Source organism: Leptodactylus fuscus, chromosome 1 (genome assembly GCF_031893055.1).
Source record: "Leptodactylus fuscus isolate aLepFus1 chromosome 1, aLepFus1.hap2, whole genome shotgun sequence".
Lineage (NCBI taxonomy): Eukaryota > Metazoa > Chordata > Amphibia > Anura > Leptodactylidae > Leptodactylus > Leptodactylus fuscus.
The window spans coordinates 233,196,351-233,212,946 of record NC_134265.1 but is presented as its reverse complement, the minus strand read 5'-3'; the positions used below and the strand labels follow the sequence as shown (position 1 = coordinate 233,212,946).

Here is a 16,596-nt window from a genome sequence, read left to right as displayed (position 1 = left end):
GCAGGGTGGAGAGAGAGAGTGTGTGTCTATATGTGTGTGTATCTATATGTGTGTGTATCTATATGTGTGTGTGTCTATATGTGTGTGTCTATATGTGTGTGTGTCTATATGTGTCTGTCTATATATGTGTCTGTCTATATGTGTGTGTGTCTATATGTGTGTCTGTCTATATGTGTGTCTGTCTATATGTGTGTCTGTCTATGTCTGTCTGTCTATATGTGTGTCTGTCTATATGTGTGTGTGTCTATATGTGTGTCTGTCTATATGTGTGTCTGTCTATATGTGTGTGTGTCTATATGTGTGTCTGTCTATATGTGTGTCTGTCTATATGTGTGTGTGTCTATATGTGTGTGTGTCTATATGTGTGTCTGTCTATATGTGTGTCTGTCTATATGTGTGTCTGTCTATGTCTGTCTGTCTATATATGTGTGTGTGTGTCTATATGTGTCTGTCTTTCTGTGTGTGTCTCAGCAACCTAGGGGCAGAGATGGAAGGGGAATGTTATACTAGGGCAGAGATGGCAGATGGAGGGGGGGACATGAAACTGGGGGAGAGATGGAGGGGGGGGGACATGAAATGGGGAAAATAAAGGGGGATATGAAACTGAGGGAGAAATGGAGGGGGGGACATGAAACTGTGGGTAGGTGAAGAGGGCACTTAGACTGGTGGGACATTAAACCGTGGAGGAAGCTGTAGGGGGACCTGTCTGCCTCTAGTTGCCCCCAGTTTAATGTCACCCTCCAGCTACCCCTACGGTTTAATGTCTGCTTCCAGCTTCCCGATTTTAATGTCCCCCTCTAGTTGCCCCCAGTTTAATGTCCTGCTCCAGCTGTCAATTTATTGCCCCCCTCCAACTACCCCCACTGTTTAATGTCCCCCTCCAGCCGTCCCAGCTTCATGTCCCCTCTAGTTTCCACCAGTTTATACTGGGGCACCAGGTGAGGAACTTAATACTGTGGGGCAGCTGGAAGGGAACATTATAATGTGGGGGCATATAATGTACGGGTGACTGTAGGAGGATTATACTTTGTGGGGGCATATGGAAAGATGATTGGGAATGGGCGGAGTCAACGTAGGAGTGGGTGGAGCTAAATTTTCCATGGCACGGTCCTCTAGCATAGTTTCAATTTCTTATGCGGCCCCATGGGAAAATTAATTGCCCACCCCTGTGCTACATGGTGGTCCCCACACATTAGAATGTGTTACATAGTGGGCCCCACAAAGTATAATGTGCTTTGCAATTGTCCCCACATAGTATAATATGCTTCACAGTGGCCTCAAACAGTATAATATGCTCTACAGTGGCCCCACACAGTATAATATTCACCCACAGTGGCCCCAAACAGTTTAAAATGTTTCCAAGAATTGTCCCATAAGCTGCTTCAGGCAAACCGCTCAAAATTCGAGGAATATTTGTGAGGTTCCACACTCAAAATATTCTGCATGCGACTGAAGTCAGGGCCCTCTGACGTCACTGTTGGGGCCTGTGATAGGGCCTCAGCAGTCACATGGGGGGGGGGTTTCTAATGTCATTACTAGAGATGAGCGAACAGTGAAATATTCGAGATTCGATATTCGTTTCGAGTAGAGCCTCAATATTCGACTACTCGATCGAATATCAAAGCTCATTATAGTCTATGGGACAAAATGCTCGTTTCAGGGGAAACCACTATTCGACTAAAGGAGAGTCAACAAGTCCACAAGTAGCAGGAGGAGAGTGTTTAGGAGGAGCCCTGTGCAGTTAAAGCGCACGGACCCCTTTATAGTCTATGGGGTCCGTGCGCTTTAACTGCACAGCGCTTGCAGTTGCGCTGATAAAAAGTAAGCTCCCTCATAACCGCAAGCTGCCAGCTCATCCGACTACCAAAGATGAGCCTGCGGCAAATCAACGCTGGTTCTGCAGCAGGCTCGTCCTTGCTAGTCGGGAGAGCTAGCAGCTTGCTTTTACGAGGGAGCTGACTTTTTCTCATAGGAATGAATTGAACAGCATTGATTGGACAGTGTACAGCATTCGGCCAATCAACGCTGGTTCTGCCGGAGACTAGTCTGTGAGGAGGCGGAGTCTAAGATCGGACCACAGCAGTCTCCAATGTGGTCCAGTTTTAGACTCCGCCTCCTCACACACGAGACTCCGGCAGAACCAGCGTTGATTGGCCGAATGCTGGCCAATCAACGCTGGTCAATGCATTCCTATGAGAAAAAGTAAGCTTCCTCGTAACCGCAAGCTGCCAGCTCTCCCGACTAGCAAGGACGAGCTTGCTGCAGAACCAGTGTTGATTTGCTGCAGGCTCGTCTTTGCTAGTCAGGAGAGAAAGTGGATAAACAGAAGAGAAATCTAAATCACATAAATATTTGGTATGCCCACCCTTTTGCTTTCCATCAGTCCTTCTAGGTATATTTGAAGACAGTTACTGAAGGAGCTCAGCAGGAAGGTTGTTCTTGACATCTTGGAGATATTAACCACAGATCCTTCTGTCTCTTCACGTAATCCCAGACAGACTCCATGATGGTGAGATCAGGATACCTCACTATCACTTCTAGGTCTCCTTCTCCAAAGAATGGTCATAAAGGATTTACACTTCTCTTTTGTTCATTCACGTTGTATTATGTTAATTCACAGAAATAAACATTTAACATTTCTATTTTTGAAAGCATTCTTAGGCTAGGTTCACACGTGCGTCTGATCTCCACTCAGGGATTCCGTTCCCCATTCTGCGATTAGGACTTTTCTCTCTGCATGTTTCCGCATTTTTTGGGTGGAAACTCAGTGGACCCCATTAGAGTCTTCCGCTTCTGTTTATGCCATTTTTCTTTTTAAGAAGATGACTTCACGTGAAAAAAAATACTGTGTTTTCAGGTAAAATACACACAGCAGACAGACTACAATTTCCAAAACAGGCACATTTTTGTAAGTTGCAGTATGTCAATTATACCTACAGAAATCCTGGCTGTTTCCCTATAGGTATAATTGAAGCAGAAAGTCCGCAGAGGAAACCTCTGCGAGCTTTTTGTGAAAAGTGCTGCAGGAAAAATCACGATATGATCGATGTTTTTTCCCGCAGGGCTTTTATGCCGAGGGACACTAGGTGGGACCTTAGCCTTATAAATAGCACCATACCTGTTCATGTTCCCAGGCACATATTCCAAGTTTCCCTCTTTTGGGGGGACAGTTGCTACCTTTGAACCAAGTCCCTCTGTCCCTCTTGGATCCTTTTAGATACTGGATATACAGGGTTAGGCAGAGAGGTATGGATGATTTGAACGAGGTGCCACAAAAAAGTGGGGATAACCTTGGTGGATAAAGAGTGGAGGTATCTGCTCATCAGGGGCCGCCATTTTCGTAGCAATATAGACGTGGTCGATAGAGCATCATGTGTTTGTGTAAAACACCTTTATTGAAACAGGCCGTTCTGTCATTCGAACACAGAGACGTTTCCTGAATCACTTCAACTTTGTCCGTCATGGTCGTGTTCTGAAGTTTGACACGATAATGAAGTGGGTGAATAACTTTCAACAAACAGGTTCTTTGAGACCTGGAACTGCACAAGGAGGTGACCGAACGGTACGGACCCCGGAAAACATCAAAAGGGTGTGTCAAGCAGTTGAAGCCAGCCCTCGACTTTCGGCCGTACAGCATGCTTGTGCTCTCTGAATGTCGGACCGATTCAGAGGAGTATGGACAACTTCTCACAACGTCTACAGGAGTGTATGGACAAAAACGGACGCCAAGGGGCCGGAAACGTCTCTGTGTTTGAATGACAGAACGGCCTGCTTCAATAAAGGTGTTTTACACCAACACACGATGCTCTATTGACCACGTCTCCATTGCTACGAAAATGGCGGCTCCTGACGAGCAGATATCTCCTCTCTTTATCCACCAAGGTTATCCCCACCTTGCGTGGCGCCCCGTTCAAATCATCCATACCTCCTGCCTAACAAATAGAATTGTGTTGTTCCGGAAAGTATCTACACAGTTCCTAGCCATATGTAAGACACCAATTTCTGGAATATGTCAACATTTGGCGCATTTTGGACCATAAAAGGTCTATATATTCAGATATTGTTTGTGGCAATATTGTAATAAAATCCTATTTAAGCATGTAGATATGCAGAAAAATGTTAAACTTTCACACAAAGAACAAAAAGTGTCCCTCTTTGACATTGCAAAAAGTTTGGAGGTATGCATGGGTTGTATCAGATGTAGCTCAGAACAACTGAAGTGAATAGCTCAGAGTAGTGATACTACACCCAGGTGTGCTGCTGTAAACAAAACAGCCATGTCTGTCTAATCCTGGACAACCCCTTTAAATAATGGTTTTAGAAAAGCATGTGGCACAATGACCTACCCCATAAACACACTAAACCTCGTAGTTTAGGATGTTTATTTTTCTTAGTTTTTCTCTACTGACACCAGTCTTTGTTATCTCACAGCACTGCCTTGTTTTGTTAAATGTAAATGTCAAATTTGCCTTAAATTCAAAGAGCAGAAACAGACATCTCACAACTGTGTGAGACAACTTTGTATATACAACTTTGTATATACATGCAGGCACAGCAAAATATTGGTCCTGACAAGTAAATTTTTGGGCCAGGGCCGTTTTAACACACTCGTAGGCTCGGTGCAAAGATTTCTTAAGCGGGCCCTCTCCATCACCACCACTTAGACTTATTATAATTATATTGCCCCCATGTAGTATAATGCCTCCTTGCTGGCCCCATGCAATATAATTGGCCCATCACAGTGTAGCAGTGGCCCTATATAAAATAATGGACCATCATACATTCATACATCATACCTGTCCCCCAAATGACCCAACTGACAGTATACATTGAGCCCCTTCAAGTTGCTCTCACAGTTCTTGTCCCTCACCAGTTGCCCCCACAGTATATATTGAGAGCTTCTAGTTGCCCTCAATGAATAAAAAAAGAAATGAAATACTCACTTTTCCACATTTCCTTGTGATCTGGTTTGCTCCAGAGTCTTCAGGGAGCAGCAGGCGTGATGCAAATCATGTCACTACATCATGCATCTTGCTCCCAGGACAGAGACAGGGCCCAAATAGTGAATTTAAAACATGCCATAGATTGATTGTTATCCTTAGTAATGTTTTAAAGCTCTGGGTCAGACATTGTCAACTACCTATAGGTGGCAGTAGACAGGTAGCTTTTTTACTTCTCAGGAGAGCTAATGTGCAATCCCCTATGGTTTCCAGTAATAGGCATACATAAGTTTCTTTATGATTCGGAGCCATATAGAGAGGCGACAGTATGGGATATAAAGTATACAGTGAATATATGTACTGTATATTAATTACAAGAATTTCCTGTATTTATGTGTATATTACGATTACATCGCATAGAACGAGTTATATTTCCCTGAAATCCATTAATATTTAACTATAGTTTCCTAGGAAAGGCCACAAGTAGGTCAAAGCAGCATGGATCAGTGGTCATATATCTTGTGTGTTCTTACAAAAGAACATTGTTCAGCCATTACTCCTGCGCAGAGAGAGAACATCAAACTGGATGTCACCTGACTGATGGCGATATATTTTAGGGAGTGCCTTATTACTCCTATGCTGAGAAGTTCATATCTGTACTTTCCTTAGAGTCCTTTCATCCTGTTCACTGATGCATATAATACTTAGGAGGAATGCTAACACAAGCTTCTTAGGCCAGTGAAGGACATGTTCATCATTCATGCAATGTCAGGTGCATGAATGAGCCTTTATGATGGAGAATGTCTCTGATCAATTGGTTCATATCTACCGCTAACTATGGAATTTACCTGGGAATCTGACAGAAAACATAAGGGCTGTATATGTAGGATATCTAAAAATAAAACTGAAATATTCCAGGCAGACAACTCTCCTCAGTGGTATCTTTATATAACTTGTCATAACAAGGCTTTATCTATCTAGTGTAAAAACTAATCTTAGAATCCATTATGTAGCCTCCTCAAGCCATTATAGTACAGAGTCAATTATATGTAAACAGCCCATAAAATGTTTTAGCAATGCCCCCCCCCAACCTAATGCCCCTTTTAGGGCCCCTTCACACGGAGTAAACGCACGTGTACTTTGGCAAAATACACGTCTAAAAATAAGACTCCCATTGACTTCAATGACATTTTACACGTGTATTTTGATGTGTATTTTGCAATTTTTTTACGTGTTTTTTTACACGTGTAAAAAAAAAATGCCATTGAAGTCAATGGGAGTCTGATTTTTACACGTGTATTTTGCCAAAATACATGCGCGTTTACTCAGTGTGAAGGGGCCCTCAGTTTCAATCCTATTACAATGAATCAGAAAAGTTTTCACAAGGTGTTTACAGGCTTTGAGCAAGAGAAGAAAAAAAGGCTGAGTCCCTACATTGCAGAAATGCCGCATTTTTGTCACAGATTTTGCTGCGTTTTCTGAGCCAATGCAAGGAGTGGATTGAGCAGAAGGTAGATGTATAAGTACTTTCTATATGTTTCCTATTCCTTTATAGCCATTATTGGCTTTGCCTAAAAAAAATGCAGTAAAATCTGCAACAAAAAAAAGCTGCTTTTCCGCAACATGGGGCCTAAGTCTGAGGACACTTGTTGCAATGCAGCTAATAAACTATGCCAAAAGCGCAATCCCCAAAAATGCTTGAGTTTTTGCCAGCTTTTCCGCTGTGTTTTACAGGTTTGCTTCCTTCCATATAAATCTATTTTCACAACATAGGGATGAGATTAATTAACATCCCATTCACTTTACTGGCACTGTAAAACAAAGAGAGAGAAATTGATCAATCCCATTACACCAATTTTTAATTTTTTTTTGGTGTGCATGGTTGATATTGTTGTCAGTGGTGCAGGGGTGAACCTTCCCCTTTCGCCGTCCGAGGTGAACTACAGAAAGCCGCTCCCCCCCACCCCGGGAGGAGGGGGCGGAGCTGAGGGGGCGTGGTGAAGAGTGCAGGGGGCGGGGCTTAGCGCCGTTCACCGGCAGAGAGCAGGCACGGAGACGACCTGCTCTTTGCCTGAGCGTGAGAGGAGGCTGCTGGAGCTGCGCTGCTCCAGTGGCCTCCCCAAACCACCGCTTGGTGCTAAGCCAGTCCAGGACAGCTTGTCCTGGACTGGCTTAGGTAACCAAAAATGCTGCCTTCCCTGAGGCCCTGGCATAGCGCCGCCTGAAGCGCTTGCTTCAGGTCGCTTCATGGGAGGTGCGGCGCTGCAGTGGTGTAACAAGTGTCTTGTGGGCCCGGGTGCAAACTTTTGTCTGGATTTTCTTTTGGCCTCATTGGGTAAATGGATACCTATAGATACATTTTCAGCAAATACTGTGAAATAATCTACATGCACTATGGCTCATTGTTGGTACATAAAAATAAAAAGGAATAAAAAAAGGCAAACTATGTTGTTCCTTGTACCATAACGCTTTTAAATGAAGGTTCTGCGTAGAGAAGCAGTATTCTTAAGGTTAGTAAAATGTTACCAAAACACATATTATTACTAATCTGATTTGAGAAATGATGAGGTTTATGTAACATATACATGGATGAGCTTTCTGTGATGGCATGGAAGAGTTAATACTTGAGGAATTTCATTTACCTAATATGTTTTCATAGTTACAAAGATGTTAGAAGGTGTGCCACTCTGACTACTTCATTAATCATTAGACACATTATGTAGTGATTAGTAATATACTGAGCTACATATATACTGCTCACTTGGTAGAACTAAAAGTATTTCACACTATAGTCAAATATCACAGTGGCATCTGAAACATCTTAAATTATAACAAGACCCCACCATATTAGTAATTCTCCACTCAGGTGACAACCAGGGGCTCTCCTCTTTCACAAAGATGCTCACACGTCTTGGTGGCTCAGGATGGAGGAAAAGCAGTCCAAAAATGCTCTCCTGTTCTAGAATCACTTGATAATTTATGTTTTTTGGGGTCCTAATACAGTAATGAAAGTTTAAAATCATCAGATTTTTTGCACCAAAGCCAGAAGTGGATCCAACAAAAATGAAAAGTCTTTTCTTTATATTTTCCTTTGCCTTACGTCCCAGAGGCAGAACAATAATAGGGTATTTCTGCCGCTGTGTGCTGGTAGGATAGGTCCACAATTCACTGAATGGTCCTCCATTCCAATAGAGACAGAGGGGAGGTGGATTTCCAGAGTTGGAGAATGACAGACCTGGCCGTTATCAGCATGAGTCCAACCAATCTGCGAACATGTTTTTGTATTTTGTGGGAGAAAATGGAGAGAAGGGCTGGATTGTTCTCCAAGCTAACACCTGTAACTGTCTAAATGACTCTGAGGACCTCATGCCAAAATGGGTGGAGTTGTGGGCAGTTCCATCATACGTGCAGCATCATGCCTCCATCAGCGGGGAAACGCCAACATTGGTCAGAGGAAGAGGGGAAAATCTACTGGAGGACAGAAAGAACTCTGTTCCAGTGTGAGAAGATCTTATATTTAGTTTATGTGCCTGAAGGAATCCTTGTCTATGCAGTGAGATATCCACCTCTATTACTCATTCTTACAAAAAGTTCTAAATTATGAATCAGACTAACACATCATCTGAAGACTCTGATGTGGATATGGCCAAAGTTGAAAAAGATCCAGAAACTTTTGAGACCCATTAGGTTGGGCGACCATGAAGTTAATCCTGGGGAAGCCTCAGAATACACCTCTAAGGGGTCTAGGGCCTTCAAGGTGAAAGACATACTGCAGAGAGCCATGTCCACAGAGTACAAACACCCGGAGAAGGCCTTCGTCTTGTCCAAGAGATTCAAGACTTTGTTTCCTGTATCAGAAGACCAATATAGAAATTGTGGGTCTCCTGGTAAGGTGGATATGGGAGTTGCCAAACTGTCCAGACGCACCTTGGTTCCCTCTGATGACGGTTCCAATTTTCAGGATCCCATAAACAGACCTGCTGAATGTTCCTTGAGAAGGTTTTATTCTGCTTCTTCTGCCCAGTGCTTTTTGGTCGTAGCATCCAGTGACGGAGCCAGAAAGTTATATTCTGACCTTTCGGTTCTCAAGATGGATATTGACTCCAGGTTTTGCAGAGACAACCTTATGTCCTCCATGAAGAGCATCTGTTTGGAGGCAGATTTCCTGAATGAGGCCTTTGTTCATCAAATTAAGTTGTCTGTCAAAGCTATGGCACTTACTACTACTGCATGCAGAACGGTCTGGCTGATGCTTTGAATAGCAGATAACGCTTCAAAATTTAACAGTTACAGTTTGCCTTACGAACCAGGGAAACCGTTTGGCTAGGAGTTGGATAAGAGCATGGAAATCCAGGTGAACATAAAGGGAAAATCTCTTCCACAGTGCTTTCGCGGTCATGGCAGGCAGCGCTGTAGCGGGCAATCTTCTCAAAGATCCCAGCAGTTCAGGGATCAATATCAAGGGTGTCCCAGGTTCCAGAGAAGAAATTCTGGCTGCCGTAACTCTTGACAGGGCAAAAATGCAAGAAATCTGGAGTGCTGACATCTTGCAATGTTCTCCAGATTGGGTATTCCTGTGGGTGGCCGTTTCAATTCTCGTCTTGGATACTGGGAGAAAACATCTCAGACCTTTCAGTCCTAGAAATAATCAGGTCCAGGTATCACATAGATTTTTTTTGTAGATTCTACAGATAATGAACCGTCACTCGGTGTTATGCTGGTGCTCGGAAATGGCCTCTCACCGCCATATTAGTATAACCAAAGAAATTTCCGGCACTCAATGGGTATGCTTCCAAAGGTGAAAATTTATTTTAACAAAAAAACCAAAAAAACGTTTCGGTCTAGAAGACCTTCGTCAGTTTGTCTGCAGAAAATATACAAATATACAAATTGTGATATATATATGCATAAGTCAAACAAAAAAACACAAAACAAACAAAACATTGATACAGACATACAATACATATAATACGGTATGTGCATGGGATACCAGTATAGCAACATAAAAGTTGGGGTATCAATTATAGTGGCTCAAGGTATATTGATAAATACATAGCGTAACCGAGCTATGTGTGGCTTTAAATGGGGAATTTGGCGCCAGAAACCGTCGGGCGGCAGCCCCGCCCACGGGGATCCTTGGACTTGGGGCCACGCCCCCAAAAGGGGCGGGGCTCCCGGCCCGACGGTTTCTGGCGCCAAATTCCCCATTTAAAGCCACTCTCCTCCTGCACAGTGCACATCTTCATTTTCTGGATTTCCCACATGACCACATTTGGCTTCCTACTACTCATATCTCTTACCGGTAAGATTGTTTAGGATACTGCATTAAGTTAGGCTACATGTTACTGTTTAGTAAGCTGGGCACCCATCCTCTATTTACTGACATATTGATGTATTGTTCTAGACTGTTTTCCTTGGAATATTGACACTGTGATATACCGTTTTCCCTGTGTATTGTCCTCCATTTACTTCATTGCATTATCACGGATTCCGTGTTATACCATGATCTGCTTTAATGTCCACCTGTAGCTCGGTTACGCTATGTATTTATCAATATACCTTGAGCCACTATAATTGATACCCCAACTTTTATGTTGCTATACTGGTATCCCATGCACATACCGTATTATATGTATTGTATGTCTGTATCAATGTTTTGTTTGTTTTGTGTTTTTTTGTTTGACTTATGTATATATATATCACAATTTGTATATTTGTATATTTTCTGCAGACAAACTGACGAAGGTCTTCTAGACCGAAACGTTTTTTTGGTTTTTTTGTTAAAATAAATTTTCACCTTTGGAAGCATACCCATTGAGTGCCGGAAATTTCTTTGGTTATAGATTTTTTTTGTGCCATCAGCACTGCCTGATGGGATTTCCATAACTCTCAAAGTGAAAAATGGGAAATTCAGAAACACTGAGGAACATTTAGCTACACTTTTTCCATAACTATGGGGATATAGAAACTGTGTAGCTCAGCTGTTTACAATTTTGCCAAGATAGGAATCACCCTTTCACATCTGCATGGTTCATTTTCATTTTTCTCTATCATAGGAGCAAAGCAATGTAAATGATAGCAGGGTGCGATCCACCAAATGATGTTCACCACAGTTACCCAGAAGACCCATTTACTATAATGGGGTCCGTTATTTTGTTTGGCTTTTTGATGTAATCTTCCATTGCCGATGTGGTCAGATTTTAAAGATGTTGTACATTTGGTAGAACTTTCAGCAGGGGGATTCTGAATATTGCTATTGGCCCTATGATTGACTGCACTTGCTAAAAAGGCTTGAGAAGTCTCACAACACTTATGCAGATCAAATAATATGCAGATGCTTATAGAGAACAGACTCAGTATTATCTGTGTGTTTACAAATAGAGATAAAAGACCAGACTTTATCAGCAAAACTGCAATTAACTGAACTGACTGTCCTGCTGGCAAGAGCAGTGAGTGATGTCACTTATCCTATAGGTCTGTGATTATAGCAACGTGTGTAAACAATGGGAGGAATAAGTTCACATAGCAGGCAAACAAAGCAGCATTTCTAAAGCAATATATTTACATAAGCTACCAGTATACCGTATATACTCGAGTATAAGCCGACCCGAATATAAGCCGTCCCCCCTAATTTTACCACAAAAAACTGGGAAAACTTATTGACTCGAGTATAAGCCTAGGGGGGAAATGCAGCAGCTACTGGAAAATTTCAAAAATTAAAATGGTCAGAGTTTTTGGGTGCAGTAGATGCTGGGGAAGGATAGGGGCTGTTTTGGTTGTCTGTCTGCCCCTTCCCTGAGCTTGAGGACTAGGTTTTTTCTTCCCCCCACTTGGAATTCAGTCTGGCTGACTATGGGGTATCTGCAGTGCTTCTATTAACCCCTTCCTGACGGAACAGGAGCACTGCAGATCCCCTGTATTCAGTAGACCGGGCACTTTCAGACACAGGGATACCTAATGTGTATGTGTTTCACAGTTATTTTCTACTTTTGTATGTATTCTAGGAAAAGGAATGTTTTAGAACTTTTATGTTTTTAAAATCTTTTTTTTTTCTTTTGCACTATTTTATGGGAGATTCTATACATTAATATTGTGGCTGGTCATAGACACCCCCCACCCTCCTAAAAAAAAAATAATTTTTTTTTTTTTTTTTTTTTTTTTGCTGACTCGAGTATAAGCCGAGGGGGGCTTTTTCAGCACAAAAACTGGGCTGAAAAATTCGGCTTATACTCGAGTATATACGGTATATAATATCCTTGAGATGGGAAAACCCTTTTAATTTCCCCTAGAAAACTAAATACAAAAAATCCTGTATGCATATACATTCCACTATGACAAAATTGCTTGCTTCAGAAAAGACACTATGTAATCGAATGGCAATCTGCCAGCCCCTAGAATAACACTATTTGTCATGCAGTCAAAGGTTAGACGGATGAGGGGACATTGGAAACCCCAGTGCAATGCTTCTCTGTCTGTAATAATAATCCCTTCCATTATGGGGGAGTTGCTGATAACTCTTATGTATCGAACCATAATATAAAACCAAGTATGGCAGTTAAGGTTACAAAACTGGCTGTGCTCATATGATGAAATCATTTTCTATATCTTGTGCTAAGCCAACAGGGATCGGCAATCATCTTGTTTCCATTCTGAGATATTCAATTACATACAACATTTAAACATGGTGACACGCCCTGGAGAAGACGGACTGCACATTTATAAATCAGCCCATATGTACATTTCTACAGTATCTCATCGTCCACATAATGAAGCTTTGACAGCATGACACATTGTATAGGTTAAGATTATGCCTTCTTTCATGTTAGTGAAGTGGAGTGGACCAAATGTTATGCGTTTTTTGGATTTTGTCCCAGCCTTGCATCATTAATTCGTATTTTTGAAAATCCACATTTTCTCTCTGCGGATGGTTAAGAGTGAATGATGGAGTCAGACTGATCTTGATTTCATTATATCAGTTACCAGGTCAAGCGTCATCGTCTAATGAAAGTTGTGCATTAAAGGATGTGTCAGTGATAAGCAATTCTATTAGACTCTGGCACAACATAGCAATGGAGACATCACAACATATGATGGTCTATATAGATAGAGATAGGTAGATCTGAATCTCCTGAAATCTGCTCTGGATAATTTTGCATAAAACCTATGAATTCTTGTATAGAGGTGTTTGAAAGTGTGTGAACCTCTTAGAATGTTTATATTTCTGCATATCTTTGATCTAAAACAGACTTTCACACAAGTCCTAAAATAGATAAAAGAGAAGCAAATCAATATTAGGCTTGATTTATTTATAGCAGAAAAAGATCCAATATCATATATCTGTGAGTGGAAAAAGTAAGTGAACCTTTAGGATTGGCAGATTGATGGTGAAATTACTGACATGAGATGGTAGGGGTCTGCCAAAAAAAATTAATGAACTCTTTGTTTTGCCAGTACTGGTTCATTAGTAAGATGGCGTTTTGTGCGTTTCCTGTCTCATTGCCTAAGTATTGTGTTTGACGCCAGCTTCTATTAGTCCTTGAGCCTGGGCCAATTGATTCCAATTAGTTTTTACTACCACTGCACTGCAAGTTTCAGCATACTACTGTTTCACTACAAATTCCAGCACACCACCTGTAGCACTACAAGTTCCAGCATTCTACCTGCTGCACTGTGGATACCTGCTACTACTACTGCACTACAGATCCCAGCCATTGGTCTGTAGAAGTCCAGTGCAAGAGTCGTGACAAGAGTATTGCTGCAGAGAGCTGAAGGCCCACCCTCAGTGTACCAATTGTCTTGAAAAGGACTGGTCCAATCTGGACTAGTCCTTCAGGATGGCCACTGTTGTCCTATTGACCCGTACCAACCCGTACACCACCTTCCCGAATTTCATGTTGATGATAGGACTATGGTTGCTTTTCTGGTTATAAAGTGAATCCCTCGAAGACTGAATAATTTCCCTTAAACATTCCAGACCCTGACCTTCAGCTTCTCCACAATAACTATGATTTTCAGTAAAGAGACCACTCTTGTCATTATCTGGGTATACAATTGTCCTCTTTTTATGCCACTTTATACTCCGTTAATTACCCCCGTCTGTTTCATGAACTCTGTTCCCTATTAGATAAATGGTGCCCCCCTACACATCTCCTATTGGTGGTATTACAGCAGACACTTTTCTCAAAGTTCCTATACTACTTTGAAACTCCGTAGTGGTTGCGCACTCTGAACTATGCTCCCTTCAAAGACACTTTTCCATTTTATTTGGAATGGGAAGAGTCATCATATGCCGTATTCTGATATGTTGGCTGTTAAGGTAGTGGTGGTCTGGCGCTGCCACATCTTCTTCTCTACTACTGGGCAATGCAAAATGCTGATCCTTTGTTCCCGGGAATGATAAGTTGCTCTCCAAGGTGTCTGGCAGCAGCTTACTCCCCAATCTCCCCTGAGCACATATCATATATGAACTGGTCCAAACATAACGTGCATGTACATGAAGTCTTTTAGAGGAATAATAAGGTTTTTTTTTTCCAATTTCAACAGGATCAGCCAAGTGAGTTGTGTATACAAGAGTATGAAGACTCTGCCCACTCATTTCATATTGAAGAGCTATTAAAGATGCATGACCACCTTAAAGCTCTATCTACGTATACCTATATCTCATATTTCTCTTTTATATTTAAGGATCTGCAGAATCTATGTTACATATCCATCTAGCTATATTATATTTGCCCGTAATTTGTCTTTATTTATCCTTGATGTCACTGGAACTCATAAATCTACACTTTATCATCACGGTAAAGATTATGCAAATGATACTACATGAAACCTGACTATGAGAATGGTAGATTGATATTTTAGCTTACAGAATCTAATAAATGGGCAACTGCTCACATCTTTTTTGGTCCTGAAATTTTAAAAACTGTCACTTCAGTCACACTGGAAGATTTGATGTCAGATTTCCATTGAGCAAATGACTGCCCCTTCCCCATCAAAATTATGCATAAATTCTGGGCTAAACTGTAGAGAAAACCTCAGATCAATTAAACCAGTAGTATGATATAGTATTAATTCTACAATTACAAATCAGAAGTGTAGGATTCCCGTCACATGAAGAAAGTCTGAGGATGAGTGAGGACAAGAAGGGCATCATTGGCCTCTTTTTGGTGAGCCAGTTAGCTGGTAGAACAGTGGTTAGTGTGTGGAGTGCACCGTGGTACCAGGAAAGGGCAGGTGGGATACAGAGTGAGGATGTGGCTGATTGGTATCAATTACCTGGGCATGCAGTGAAGCAGGATAGGTAAAAGCAGGAGGAGGTAGAGCAGGTGCTAGTTCCGCTGGGTAGAGGGGATACGGCGCCCACACTTCAGGGCTACCCGGGTAAAGTGCAGGCACTGTGAGTTCATCTGTAAGAAAAGAATAAGGACACCAGATTAGTAATAACAATATTGGAAGACCATAGTGAGAACTGCTGGTGAGGACTTCTGTTTGTTTTAGGTTTCCACCTTTTACAAAAAAAAAAAAAGGCAAAATGACCCCAATAGTGAAAAAAAAAATGTATAAAATATATGTATTAAATACAGTTATTTCAGATATAAATGATCAAAAACTGAAAATAAAGTTTTGTCTGTAGCTTTACGGTTAGGTGTCAAAGAAGAAATTCAGCTCACCTGAAGCTGGGAACATTGGGCACATGTTGGGAAGTGTTTGGAACATGGCAGTCATAGAAAAAAGGAGAAAGGATCCAGCATCCAATATCACATTAGAAACAAGTAGATTATTGAATCCTACATTGAAAAAACAATTTTGCATGGACAACCTCTTTAACTTTTCAATCAGCTGGATCATCAGCTTCTTCAATCAGAAGAAAATAAAATTTTAAAAAATTATACATCCCTGATGCTCCAATGTCCTTGCGGTGCAGTCTGGTCCTTCTGCTCTGGTGTCTCCTCAAAGTTAAATTGCTCACTGGCTGTGACATCACGTGACTGCTGAGGCCAATCAGCGGCCTCAGCAAGAGACCTGTGATGTCACAGGTAGTGACACTGCATGCCACTCGCTGATTGGCCTCAGCGGTCACGTGACTGCTGAGGCTATTAAGCAGCACTCCAGAAGAGACCCTTTCAGGAGAAGGACTGCAACACTTCGGGAGGACACTGGAGTATCAGGGACAGGCGATTATGATTTTTTTTTTTTTTTTTCAAATTTCACTGCCCCTAGCTGATTTAAATATTAAAAGGGGTTATCCTTTTTTGCCTGGACAACCCTTTTAAGAGCAGATGCATTGTTTTATATTATGTACAGGGACAGTGGCATATTTCTGTACTGAGATGGAATTTAGAACATTCAATAAACTATAAGGAGCTGCATGGATTGGATGCTGGATCCAGTCTCCCTGTCTTTTACTTATTCCCATTATGATTAAGTATTTATTGATGTTAAAGATTATCCTTAGTTCTGTTTAGTCATATCCTTAAATGACTTCATTTTGTAACTATAACTACAATATTTCTACTGCTTATAATCAATGTAAATATCAAATGTAAAGTAAAAAGTCCAACTAATTAATATGAACACCAAGATATCACAGAGATAATAAGATTATTACTTATGATTATCATTGAGTGTGCACCCGTGCCTATTATCACTAGTGGTA

General features: G+C 41.5%; 1 protein-coding gene across 2 annotated transcripts in view; it reads right to left on the bottom strand.

The window, feature by feature from the left end:
• The window catches only part of RBPMS (RNA binding protein, mRNA processing factor), a 173,449-nt gene that overhangs the window by 27,797 nt on the left and 129,056 nt on the right, over window positions 1–16,596 (bottom strand). For both annotated transcript variants that reach the window (XM_075284475.1, XM_075284485.1), the window contains exon 6: window positions 15,216–15,346. In XM_075284475.1, the coding sequence (XP_075140576.1) occupies window positions 15,216–15,346 (131 nt within the window). The remainder of the gene's footprint in view (window positions 1–15,215; window positions 15,347–16,596) is intronic.